This window comes from Augochlora pura, chromosome 6 (genome assembly GCF_028453695.1).
Source record: "Augochlora pura isolate Apur16 chromosome 6, APUR_v2.2.1, whole genome shotgun sequence".
In the NCBI taxonomy this organism is placed as follows: Eukaryota; Metazoa; Arthropoda; class Insecta; order Hymenoptera; family Halictidae; genus Augochlora; species Augochlora pura.
The window spans coordinates 8296816-8311384 of NC_135777.1; the positions used below are offsets into that span (position 1 = coordinate 8296816).

Below are 14569 nucleotides of genomic sequence, written 5' to 3' on the forward strand. Positions count from 1 at the left end.
GGCACCGAGTTTGCGGGTGACAATCCTATATCCCAATCATCAGAATCTTTGTAAATGCTTTCCGCCAGTCATTTCCAGCATAAGTGCTGGCTAGCTCTTATCGCCCGCCGTAGGTCTTTTTTAGCCGACTTGTAGTCTACAGTCTTCTGTGACAAGTCGTCGCAGTTCCTACGGGCTCTTTGTGTACCATCTCGCTCTGAGGCACTTCTCTCTTAGTTCCGCAATTTCACTGGTCCACCAGTACACAGAGGACGTCTATGGTCTGCCAGCCTCTTCTTCAGGACTGTCTCGTTGCAGGCGCTCAGGATCACGTCCATGCTGACTAGGCGACGTGCTCTCTCTATCGGAACTGTTCGCAAAGGGGTTCCCTCCAGCCTCCACTTATGAATATATGACGTCGATGAGCATCTTCCCTTATTCCGATCTCTGAAGGGTCGTCACTTGATCGATATTCAGGACGATCAGGTTTCGCCGCGAAACCATGTCCATGTTCATGTCTCTGAAATCCGGATGTCTCATCCCCCACTCCGGGGTCTTGGTGTTGAAGTCGCCGCCCACCATGACGTTTTTTTCACATCTATCACGGAGGAAGACCTCCAGGCCGTCCAGCTTGTCCTGAAAGTCGCCGATGGGCTCGTTTGGCATGAAGTAGTAACTGACTTAGGTTTCATTGTTGCTACTCACCCATACATGGTTACTTCCGAATCCATGGCGCTCTACCTGAAGCATACGCACCCCACGTCTATATGTGCTTGTGCACAGAGGAAGCACTGCAGACTGGCTTTGTAGGGCATCGCCTTGTGCTCTGAAGCACCGCACTTAAAACAGAGGACGCTTTTGTCGAGTCCCTTGTTTGGCCGGAAGAGGTTTACCTCCAACGATCTAGAATAACCTATCAGGTCCCGTTGATCAGTGCTATCACGATTTCTTCCTTTGTGGTGCACTCATTCAAGTCTCTGATTTCCAAGCGGCTTCTAGTGCCAAGCTCTAACACTTGATGTCGTACCTCCCGGACTTCAACTCCGCATTCCTCGGGTCTAATTTTTTTACGAATTGGCCCTAACACGTCAGCGTACGTTTTGTCCTCCGGTGACCTCAACAGTAAAGCCTCCGGCTAACTTTCTTGTTACGTGGTTTCGTCTTCTTCGTCACGGTCTTGTGGGTTCAGGGGTAAGAATAGACCCAATGTATTCCCTACGTCTCGTAAAAGGCGACTGAAAGAAAAATCAACCACTTATTGGACTAACCCCTACAAAAGAGTATAACCTGGTTCCACAAGAGCATGAAAACGCCTCGGATGAGCGACGTAATGTGGATAGACTGAAGGTGGATATTACTAATCCGATTCCACCTGTGTTAACTCCATTGTCAACCCATCAATCCAGCAGATTACCTGCGACTGTCATGGCAGTTGTGACAGCCCCGGCTGTCGATCTGTTAGGCAGATTCCCCGTTTTTTTACTACCAAAAAAAGTAATAGTAATAATATGTGCAATAATTGTAAACTTTTATTGCCAAATGGATTAATATTAAATTAAGAATTAGATATTTTCTAGAACCGAATATTTATCGTGATTCAATTTAATTCTCGACGAGTAAACGTCTTAGTTCTTTAAATAATTCGCAAGGATTAAACGAAACGAATCTTCATTTGTTGCTCGCAGTATTCAAGATGGCCGCGTCCAGAACAAACATGGCTCAAGACATCACCATGACTTTCGCCCGAAGCTACTTTTGTCCAATACGAAATAGTCGCCAGGATTTTTATAGCTTTTTTAGTCAGCTAGTTAACCTTCCTATACCCGCGCATTGGTCTGTCAGACCGACACACCGTGTTATATATATGGTACTCTATTTGACGCGGGTATAGCGAGGTTAAGAATAGATTTGAGGCAAAGATCTAGCTACAAAAAACTTCCCAGCTAAAACATTGGAAATAATTGATATAACTCGTTAATAGATCATTGTACGGTATAGACATAAAATACTCCATTTACTGAAATAAATTCTACATATTATAAAAAGCAAGCAGAATTATGTTTAATTACACTGAGACCACTGACCGGTCTACGAGGGTTGTAAGGCCTCGATTCTACAAGACAACGTTAGTCGCGATGCCCTATGACCACTTAAGGTAGTAGAGCTGGTTGAGGTAAAGAATGTGACACACTTTTAAACATGAAATAAACAATATATTCTAACAAAAACAAGTCACTCTAATACACGGGTTTACTGATTATGTTTCGGTATTATGTAGTGAGATGAACTGACGTTATGTAAGCGATGATCGAAATACTGAAGAGTGTTGGAAAATGTAATTGCGAAAAATGTAATGCCTGAGATTGCAAGTTTTCTGTCCTTTTTATGCCTTTTCGGAATGAACGCTCAGACGCGGATTGGCTACAGGTGAGATGGAGAGGGAAGTCAGAGGGCCCGGGCCTCGCGGTGACGTAGACCGGGAAAACCCAAGTGAGTGACGTAGCACCGGACGAAGCCCGAGCGAGTGGCCCGCACGGCCCATCTGGCGACCCTACCATAAACTGGAAAACTAATTTGGAAGAAATCGCTTTATGATCGGCTATATTAATAAAGCGATTTAGCGCAAATGAGATTTCTTAATGTAATTACGCGATATAAAAAGGACACTAAAGTAATAACCGTATGAATTGACAAAACCCGAATTTGAAAAGAAATAAAGTAATAACTGCAAGGCAAAGTTCCGTTGTAGGACAGAACAAACATATTAACCTGTTTCTCATAATTCGTTACAAAGCTCTAAATATAATTTATATTTTTTTTCGCTATACTTAATTATATCATAAAAATATTGTTCAGTTTTTTGCTTACTATTCCTTCAGCCATAGCGTTTACCGTAAAAATACACTTGAACCGATGAAATTGAACAGGTCTTATAATTTTTCCATAATATTGTTTAGATTACAAAGACATTTTCATAAAAAATTATTTAACATAATTGTTGATTGCAGGATATGTTATAATAAAAATGGGGGAAAGTAAAAATAAATTCAGTCTTATCGATTTTATAAAGCAACACATATTAGTAATTTTTAGTAAATTTTCAGTTTAATGTTAATTCTTGGTAAATCTGTGGCTGTGACTTGTTGAATCAAATTCTTCAACAAAGCACACATTGTCAATTACAATTTTTCACTACAATTCGTGGAAACTTTAAATAAATCCAATCTTGTAATTTTTATTAGGCAACGCATACCAGTTACTTATTTCTCCGAAGATTCGGCGTTAAATAAATATTTTCGTGCAGTATTCAAAAATTATGCAACGATCTGATGCATACAATAGCGTTTAAATGAAAATTATGCTGCCCGTAAAATGTGAAGCAATGCCGATAGGTGGAGATAAAACGCCGAATAATTCTCGGACATAATTTCGGGAAAGTTTCGAAGTTGGAAAGTTTAAAAGACTGCTTACGTGCCTGCTTGCCTCCGAAGAACTCGTCGCACGTTTTCTTTATCCTTTTTCCATTCTTAAGCTCGAGGTTCATTTTAATCTCTCAACTGATAAGCTGGGAGTTTTACCAACAAAGCGATGTCCGCGTTCTTTCATACTATCCCGTAAGAATAAACAACAGCAATATCTTAGAGTGTTTTATCTTTCCTTTCAGAGCCTTACTCTGCAACAATCTGTACGCGGCTCCGTTTAAGTTGGTCTAAAAGTCTAAGAAGCATGATTCTTAAGACTGCTGTTACTCTATTTTACGTTAATCTCCTGAACCGAGACATCGATTGTTCTCGTTCTAAAGTGTATGCGAAATTTTTGCCAACTCTGTTCATCTTAAGCATGTAATTCTATTATTACTATATTTATACAGGATGAAAGGTAACATCGACATTCTTTGCAGATCAACTTTATTTATTTTAGTATCAACATTTTTAGTTTATTTCTTATAGTACGATGTTGCCAATTGCATCAAGACGAGTTCAATAAACTATAATATCATAACCTTGAGATGATCTTGACAATTCGAACATGAGTTAGAGTTTAAAGAATACAGAAACGGTGTAATTTACCTTATTTTATTACAAGTGCTCGAGACACTAACCTCCTATATCAACGCATTTTGATATACAATAATAGAATGCTTAAATTGCATCCTTTATGTGATGTCGATAGTCTCGTCACGATGCAAATAATAACATTGCACTATAAAAAATGAACGTTAACGTGCAAAAAATCTCGATGACCTTGAAAAAAATCATTGAAATTTTGTAAAATTTACGCATCAAAACCATTTAAATACCACTTTGTCATTTTCTCATACTTATCGTAATAACAGAAAAAACTTAGATGTTCAACTTAATTGAAACACCCTGTAATTATACTGTATATTAATTATTTATATTTAGGAAATAAATTTAATTTATTCGTTACTTAACATTTTTAAATGAAAAGATAATGTGTACAATCTTAAGAATATAATTCGATGCGGTACATAAAAATTATTAGTCATTTCAAACATTTTTAAAATATAGAAATAGCTTCATGAAACATTTCCTGACCAAATAAGTCATAAATATGTATAATAATAAAGTCATAAAGTCATAAATAAATAGCATAAAATATGTACGTTTGCCATATCAATAACTATAGAACAGAATAATCAACCATTTTGTGAAGTTCATAAATATTTGCATGACAGGCTGCTCTTATTTAAATTCATAGTTTTGTTACGTGTCGATTAGACATATTTCAAATATCATTGAGCGTAAGACTGTTGAACGTTTCACTTAAATTAAATGTAGTCTCTGTTCGCCCGGAGTGTCTTCATTGTTTGATATATCGAGAAACAATCGAAGATTTTGTCGAATGGGACAAGGGGTTGAGTGAACGAGGACCAACTGATTCAAACGTTTAAATTGCTTCCATGATATTGTCTCAGTTGATTGAAATTCAATTACCCTGATTTTGACTCCTCGGAGCAGTTTAAACTTGTACAATTGCAGCACTAGAATCGATGATACATTCATTCTCTCATACAAACGAGGAACTTAGCTTCAGAAGCTTTAGTATCGTGCATTTGTCAAATATTTAAAGTATCCATAATTAATGCAGTTCAGAGATAATTATTGACAGTCAATACTATTCACATATATTATGTTAGAAATATTAGCAATTTTGTTCCATAAGCAGTAAATATTTTAATATAATAATACTAACAATAAATACCATTGTAGAAATAATTAAATCTTTTAAAACGTTACTTACTTAATATTTATTGATTCAGTTATAGTAAAAAAATTAGTTTATGTAGGTACTTACAGGATATTCGGCTGTGTCATAAGCAGAGTTATCAATGCCAGCCATCGTTCTACTGAAAAATAAACAGCATATATGACTGCAATTTTAAGATTTCAATAAGAATTTATAATTATTAGGCGAATGCAATAATTTTAGTCTCTTTTGTAATCGTTCACGTAAACTGATTCATAACGATTACAATTTTTCATGCTTTTATGCTATTATTTGTTTGCTATCAATGCGCTTACTTGATTGTCACTTAATTTATAATACAACTATAACGTATAAATTTAAAAAGAAATTGAAAAAAGGAGACTAAAATAAAGAAAAAGAGAATACTGTTTTTTAAATAGCTTATATTATTGCTCGAACCATTTGATGTGTCTCTCGTTTTTCATTGACTTATTCTCAAATCTGCTATACAAAATTGTCACATCTGTATCACACCATAGTGAATTCAATGCATTCTTCAAGCCCTAAGATTATCGTCAAGTGCGAACGAACCGTAATAGAGTTGATATAACAATCATACTAACAAGATAATAGATGTTCCGATTAAATTAGTATGCGCGACGTTGTGGAATGTCTTCAGACAAACCGTATTCAGATGAAAGTGCAAGCTTTTCGTTCTCCGAAAGCGAAAATTTCAAAGAACAGGTTCAAAACTTTTTATTTCATTTTTGTCACGATAAAACACTCTATATGATGAACAAACATTTTTGTTGTAACAAAAGAAACAGATGTACATACCACCGATAATCCTGTGAATTGTTTACATTCAAAATTCGAAATTGAAGAGTCTTCTGCAATTTTTTTTGCAACCTAGATAAATTTAAAAAGTGTCATATAAACATATCTCAATATCAATCATCCAGTTACAAAATCATGAACATACATAGACTCCAAAATTTATATAAATTTTGTTGAACAATTAATTTGTCATAATAACGACTCTTTCGTAACAGTGATATTGAAGACACAATTATGCTCGCCGATAATGAAATTACAGAACAGGGTAATACAAAGGAAACTTTCACTTTCGTTGACATGTTCGAATGTTCATTGCGGTGGATACAATGGATGCAGGTTGCAATTGTGCGTGTCAAACGGTGAACGAGCAACCGAGAGTTACGTTTTCTGACTGAAGGCTATAATTTTGACTCAACTTTAATTGGACATTCCGCGTTCATAGACGCACTTGTGCAATCGTAATGTCAGTTTTCCGGGTCGTGAGCTCTTTTTCTGGATATTCACTCTATGCTGCATGGTATGATGAAAAATAAACAGACATTTTTTATAGAAGTCGGTGTCAAACACAGTATAACGTTCCGTTGTTTAATTGTTATCGTAAAGTTCGTATCCACCTATTACCTTAAAAGTTAATCAACGCATCTACAATTTAAATTACAATCTCACGTTCAGTTTCCTCAAATATTTAAATGTAAATTTACACCTTAAAATCATATAATACGTGCACACAAAAGTATTACAAAAAAGACTTGATATCAATACTGTCGTGCTCAGTTAAAATATCTTATCTACTAATTAGCTACATTTCAAGATATTCAAATATATTTTTAACATCATGTGTCTATCATAGTGTCCGAAATGTCATCATATTCATAATGTTTCAAATATGTACCAATTATTTGTTTTCACTTATTTTAATAAGATTTTATCAATTGAAAGCTTGCTTTTTGGGTGATCAGAAATGTTAGGTTGGACAATTTAACTATAATACAGGAGACAACATGAACCTCATATGCTATTTTTATAATTATTAATTATTTTTATTTTAATCTGCAGAAGTGAGACTAACAACAAAAAGTGTAATAACAAGAACGAAATTGTACAGCAGAAAATGTTTAGACTGTGTAAACAACTTTCCCATTTCAAAGACGATGCTTAATTAAAACGGTAGCATTATCTTCGTTTCGAAATAACTATGGACTAAAATTCGAATGAGTCTCGCAGAAACAAAGCCTCTCCGGACGAGCCACAAATAAGCTATTGTCAATGAATTAGCTGTGTTGTTATTAAACCTATCGCTTCACAAAATTATCCACAATTGTCAATCGCCGTTCAGGAATTTTAACCCGTGGGATAGGGAAATTCGCATACGTGCTTTATCGCGAACAGCTAACACCATTCGGGCTGCAGCAGCTTTGCCAACGGGACATTATATTTATCTTCACATGCCGTGCGTTATCCTTGCCGCAAGACGGTTTTACGATTAAGCAGACGTGACAGATAGTTCAAACTGACTTCGTGAATATTTGTTGACTTTGCTTTACCCGGCGATTGTTTCACGATGTCAATCATCTCCGATCGTGCTTTTGTTTCTAATAATTTTAACGAAATTGGCACTACTGTGTGATTACTCTAGCTTGGTTATGTCAATTTTATTAGAATTAATTTCATATATAATTATTTATTTTGACTTTGATTTTCTCCTTCATACTCTTCATTGCAATTATCTTCCGTTAAGGACATTCAGAACTATTATCTATTTGTTAATCTAGCTTTAAATCTAAAATTACAATTTGGTAGATAATTATTTATTTAGCCTAGAGATGTGTCCAAAGACTTTACTTAGCACAGAATGATTTATTTTGACTTTTATTTGTGCCCATAATTATGAAAGTAGTCTAAATCATAATTTAAAAAAAATGAGTTTATCAGTTATTCTACACCATATTATTTTAAACTAAATTTATTCAATGTAATTTTTACGATATCGTCAAAAATGAACCATTAGATGGTGGTTGTACTTTCAACATTATACGGAATTCATTTAGTGTTAATTATGATAGTGGTGTAAGTCAAAAATTTAAAGAAATTATATAAACATAACTTGAAAATGGCGCGTGGCCCTCTTTGTCAGAAATGAAAATAAAAAAGCAAATTACATATACAACCCTGAGCACTATTATGAACTGATAGAAAAGTGTAGAAGAAGAAATACATTTCCGATAGAACGAATGTCGCAGCCGGATTTTATTTTAAGGAAATCACTAGAAGAGTCAACAACAAGAAGAGGAAAAAATACCGCGGGCAAATCTGTCTCTTGGCTGCAAATACAATGGATGAGATTTGTGAAAAATGAACCATATAAAATGTTCTATAAAACTTCTTTAGATGCTCCTGAATTCCAAGTTTTGGATCTTTCACCTAAAAGAGGAAGACCAAAAATATGCGAAAATATTCAATTACTTCCATATACAACACCACCAGACCAGTAACGGAAGAAAAACATAAAGATCTTATGTGTTTACTACCATACATCCCTCCAGTTTTTCAGGAACATTTTAAAAATCTTAAAAACTCGAAATTATGATAAAAATGGATTAGTTTTTAAAAATTATTAATAAATGTTTATGAATTAGTTCGTTAAAGTTGTTACACCACTTTCAAAATAAACGGCTCAAATAAAAATCACAATTTTTTATTACTTTAAGTCAATTATAGGACATTCAGTTAATTTTGAAAATGGTCTAAGTCAATTCAAGCTTTAAAAACAACATTTTCCTATGAAATTCACACAAAATTTCATATCTATAATAAATTTCCATTAATCAAGACTAATAAAATTATAAATTAAAATGTCGCATAATATAAAAATACTTTTTAATTTATCCACATGCGATTCATTAAATATCTCGAAACAAGAAATATATGACTTAGACCACTTTCATAATTATGGGCACATTTATTTCTTTTACCAGAAGGTTTATGAAGAACAATTAATATAAACAAAGCATTGAATCATATATTTCTCCTACTATGTATTTTAATTTCATTCACCACTGTAAGATAATCATTTTATCTATTATTATAGATAAAAATAATCACATAACAACCTATTACGTATGCTCCTTCACTAGATACTGCATAGATAATCACGTTTCATGAAACAGAGAATTTTAGAAAATAGAAAATTCTAGAACTTGCAACTACTGCCTGATCAGGAAGATCTTTCCCCGAAGAAGAAATCTTAAACCACTTTCATGCAAACGATGGAAAGCTAATTAATATGAATATGCTACTTACCGGAGGTGATTGTCGAGATTTCAAGAAACTTGAGCGATCAAAACACAATGATCTACACAGGTAGCATTATGCAAGATTCGATCCACTCGCGCGTCGTAGCTGAAGAACACTGTAGCGCACGTAGCCTCATAGCTGCAGCTCCTTGAATTTTCAGGGTGCTCGTTAAAGCGGCAGGCAAATGTGACTAAAATTTCCGCGAGGATACTTAATTATAGCATACGCCCAACATCAGCAGATTGCCTCGTTAATTAATTCGCATCCGTTACATTTCCTCTTCTTTTCCCCAGTGATGCCTGTTAATTAACCAAGCCGACACCAAGATGTCCGTTAAGTGGTGGATCTCGGTAGTGTACGTTCAACACCCGTTTCTCTAAGAGAGTTCTTAATTGTTCAGCCGATTCGTTATTCCACTGTCCAAAAAAACGAAGATTTCATATTTGGTTACGTTTTTCCGCTATTTCGCACGGTGCCATCTTATCTTACGGGGACGACTCCAACCTGGATTCTTCTTTTTCATTGTTCCTTGACAAACTGAATTTCTTGCAGTCGATTTAGTTAATTGTATTCGAAGCGTCTTTAACCTCTTAGGCACGGCTGGATTTTGCGCAAATAAAGTTTTTCATAACTAAATTACCATTTTTCTTAATATATAGTATGTATATGTTTTCCTTGTAGCTATATATAGTATTAATTACTTATATTCTTTTCTTACTGTATTGTACATACACGCATGCACTTTAATCGTTTACTTCAATAATTAATAAAACAAATGAGTAAAGCACGAAACATTCACGAAAGCCACTACTATAGTGCTGCGTCGTGCCTAAGAGGTTAATCGTAATTGTAAAATCAACTGTCGGAAAAATTTTCGATTTTTTATGCGTCAAATGTTTAAGATCTTTTCCTTCCATAATGTACAAGTTATTACTTCGATGAAATAACTACTATTTTGTTAACTCATTAAATGAATAAATATACAGAGTCTTTATATTATCCTGTAAACTGAAATATCTTTGTTATTTCTGCTGATATTAAGAAATGCATCAGAACAACTTTGTTTAGACCTAAGCTAGGAATATTATGATCCATATTTTTTTTCATTTAAAATTATTTTTTTTCTAATATATTTTAGCCTTTATTTTATATAACACCACTGTGATGCACTGAATCCTCATGATCAAATGATGACAATTTCCGATACTTAAAAAAATGACCTAGAGATAAAAAAACATAAATGTGATATATTTTTTTACGTTGACGAAAATAACGAAGATATTTCAATGTACAGGAAATTATTCTAATTGTTAAGATATTGGTTACATAAACAATAAGTAGAAATAGAGTTACAGACAAATGTCAAGAAACTTTAAATTTTCAATACATCGTTAATTCGTGCAAAATTTGATACATTAGCAAATATACGTCTTATTAAATTAAAAGTACATATTATAGCGAAGCAAATAATATATTGTTTACAATAAAATTAATATTTTCATTAGCACAATTAAAATCCTGATACTATATTAAGAAGTTTCACTACATCTAAGAATATTCATTTGTACCAGGTTTATTAACTTTTGTACATAAGCGTTTTTTTGTAAGTATATTTAATATTTGTAGATAAAATAATATAAATAATACCTTTAATTATATATTTCCTCTCTTTGTAACTGATTTCAATTTTGAGTAGAAAAATAATAGATAGTGTGTAATATCTTTTTTTCTTTTTGTTCCTCCTTAATTTAATCATGTTATCTACTTCCTAAACTAGAATATTAAATAATCGAACAATGCTCTGTACTTCGTTCGGCAAAGCACTATAATTTCCATCGAAATGAAAAGCCAATGACGTAACTGCAATCAATGGTAACGATCGAGGTCACGCAAACCGGTTTCTCAAAGAATTTTTTATTCTATTCTTTTATTATTACTTATTATATTTTACCATAACTTTATCGTAAATATTATTCCAATAATTTGTGATTCATCGATTCTTGTTCCTTGTTACTGTTTACAATTGATGCTTCTGATGACTTTGATTTTACGATTTAATTCAAAATTATAACGGACTTAATTAATAATAGCGTCACTTGTAGTATTATTAAAAAATAATAGCGAGAGACACAAACACCATTCCACAAAAAGAAATTGAATACAATTTATTCGAAAAGCGAAACTACAACCTGCAACATAATAACTTCAAATGGTTTCTTTACTTTTCCATTGGAAAAGTAGATTAGAGTGTAGAATCTAGTCTTGAAGAAGGCTGTATAAGCGTGAGGGTTATGAATGAGGCAGAAACAATCGATTATGATTCTTTACGCTGCTCTAGATCATCTAAGTATAATACTTAATACATTATTTATTTAATAAGGTATACCTTATACTGACACTAATAGTACGATAAATTGATACTAGGACCTTCAATAAGTTCTCACTGTTTTCTTCCCAAAATAAAAGCTTTATTGAAAATATACCGTTCAAAATCAGTTCACTCAAAGTATTGCCCATTACTAGAGACCACTTTCTCCCATCTTTCTGGCAGTAAAAGAATTTCGCGTCGGAAGAACAATTCGTCTTTTGAGGCAATCCATGAATCGATCTACTTTTTAGTTTCTTCATAAAAATAGAAGCACTGCTCAGCCAGGCCATATGTCATTGATCGGAATAGGTGGTAATCGGAAGGAGCTATGTCTGGTGAATACAGCGGGTAGGGTATAACTTCCATTTAAGCATTTTCAGGTAGATTTTCACCTCTGTGCACGGAATTTCTAATGGTGACTCATCGGCAAGAAAGTATTGTATGTCACCTTAGATTTCAGTGTATGATTGTTCACTATAGTGTCAACCACGTGTTTGTTTATTGGTTCTGAAGAGGTCTACTTTTGTGCCGAATAAAATGATTTTGCGGGAAATTTATTGCACTACTTTATTCAAAAGAAATTTGAAGGACACAAAATTCTTGTCGAGAATTACGGCGACAATGCTCTATCGGATACGACATGCAGAGACTGGTTTCGACACTTCAAAAATAATGATTTTGAACTTGAGGATAAGGGACGTTCTGGCGCACCGACGAAGTTTAAAGACGAAGAATTAGGAGAATTCCTTGATGAAAACCCATGTCAGACGCTAGCAGAGTTTGGAAAAATATTACAAGTAGAAGCGTCAACAGTTTCAAAACGTTTAAATGGGTTAGGAATGATGCAGAAGCAGATACATTGGGTGCCGTATGAATTGAAGCCGAGAGACGTTAAACGGCGTTTTCTGAGTCGAGCCCTAAAAGAAAAACGACCGCTATATGGTACGAGCAGAGACACGACAACGCTCAACGACATGTTGCAAAACTAATGAAAACCTACCTGGAAATACTTCAATGGGAAGTTCTACCCTACCCGCTGTATTCACCAGACATAGCTCCTTCCGATTATCACATATTCCGATCGATGGCACATGACCTGACTGAGCAGTGCTTCCGTTCTTACGAAGAATCTAAAAAATAGATCGATTCATGGATTGCCTGAAAAGATGAATTGTTTTTCCGACGTGAAACTCTTTTATTGCCAGAAAGATGGGAGAAGGTGGTCTCTAGTAATGGGCAATACTTTGAGTTAATTGATTTTGAACGTTATATTTTAAATAAAGCTTTTATTTTGGAAAGAAAACAGCGAGAACTTATTCAAGGTCCTAATATTAACAAATGATAAAAAAGTGTAAAATTTATAACTCTATGAATTGAATTTTTCAGAAATTCTTACAAAAAAAGTTTCTTCCAACTCAAGCTAATTTTAGATAGTTCACAATTATTATGAATTTATGACAGTCTTTAGTCATTTATGAAAGTCTACGCCATTATCACAAATATAATAAAAATTATAAATTAATTTTGCAAATTGTAATGATATTTTTTATTGTACATCAACCGATTGATATTATGATCATCTTTTATCTTTTTTTGTACTATCTAACCACACTATTGAGCTATCGTTGTTTCAAATCAGTACTCGATTTTATACCGAACATACTGAACGCGTTTGACAGACTAACTAGAGATGGCAACTGGTAACTAGTAACTAGCAACATGACATTTGGATCAAGAGCTCTCCCATATGCGTGTTTAACTATTGACAGTTTCGTGATAATAGTATATCACGTAATTAACTTTTCTAAATTCTGGTGTTCACTTTTGTGGAGACTTTCATCTGTGTGCGTAGAAATGCTATACACGTTACAAATGCTCTACTAAACAAATTAATTTCTTTTCTAAAAATAATTCCAATTGTTAGGATATAGGTTATATGAACAATATATAAAGAAATCTAAAAATATATGTGAAAAGCTATTTTAACGATACTAATTTTATAAATGAAGTCACAATATCTATATTATTTAGACCGCATATTATAATAGTGTCACACATATTCACTTATATACATATATGTATAATATTAATATGTTTTTGTAGTATCATCAATTAGACCTAATTTAGTTCGAAAGTTAGAAATAATGTTCTCTATACAATTATAATGTAATTGTAACCAACTACTATTAATTAATACGACTAATTATTTAGATATTTGTCGCGTCGCGAGCGGCCTATGTAATTAAGTTTATGACGACCCCCAGGTAGATTTTTTATAATACCGCGTCGAAGCTCTCGGGCCCTCGACAACCGATACCAGATGTGACTATGAGCAGGGGTACGGCCAACGACAGCGACGCTAAGGACAATGAAAATCTGGGAATTCCCAGATTTTTGCTGTCCCCTCTTCTTGGCCATCTTTCTAATATTCATTGGTTTTAACGTAATTTAAGTAGCCAATGAAATACTAACTCCACCCACGCCATTTACATACGAAGGCGTAATCGGAGGATGAGAAGCGTACCTACATCACTTTCCACCTTGCACTCGGTAACTTCTCATCTAGTCCGACAACCGACATTTTCTACATAGTGTTATAGTTTGTGATAAGTTGTTCGTCTCTTTATTATTAAACCTTGTTTAAATACGGCACCTTGTTCCATCACAATTCTTTCTAATACATCCTCAACATATTAATTTATCGCGAGGTAGGCGCGTTATTTAATCGTCATCAACTACGGTCGACGCTGTAACGCACCGCGCAACGATATTTATTCAACAAATAAAATGACAATATAATATAACATTAGGACATCAACAAATCATTTTAAATTCTGCCCTACAACTTGAAACATTATTTTGTTTCAAGCACTGATACTA

The 14569-nt window shown here is 34.0% G+C and overlaps 1 protein-coding gene across 5 annotated transcripts in view; it reads right to left on the minus strand.

Moving 5' to 3' along the window:
• Oatp26f (Organic anion transporting polypeptide 26F) overlaps positions 1-9487 on the minus strand; it is a 107350-nt gene extending 97863 nt beyond the window's left edge. For 4 of the 5 annotated variants that reach the window (XM_078182088.1, XM_078182090.1, XM_078182089.1 and 1 more), the window contains exons 1-2: positions 9328-9487; positions 5299-5350 (exon numbers count right to left, since the gene is read on the minus strand). In XM_078182088.1, coding sequence (XP_078038214.1) covers positions 5299-5343 — 45 coding nt within the window. In that variant the 5' untranslated portion in view covers positions 5344-5350; positions 9328-9487. The remainder of the gene's footprint in view (positions 1-5298; positions 5351-9327) is intronic. The other variant, XM_078182083.1, reaches the window with a different exon arrangement.
• Positions 9488-14569: the final 5082 nt, after the last annotated feature.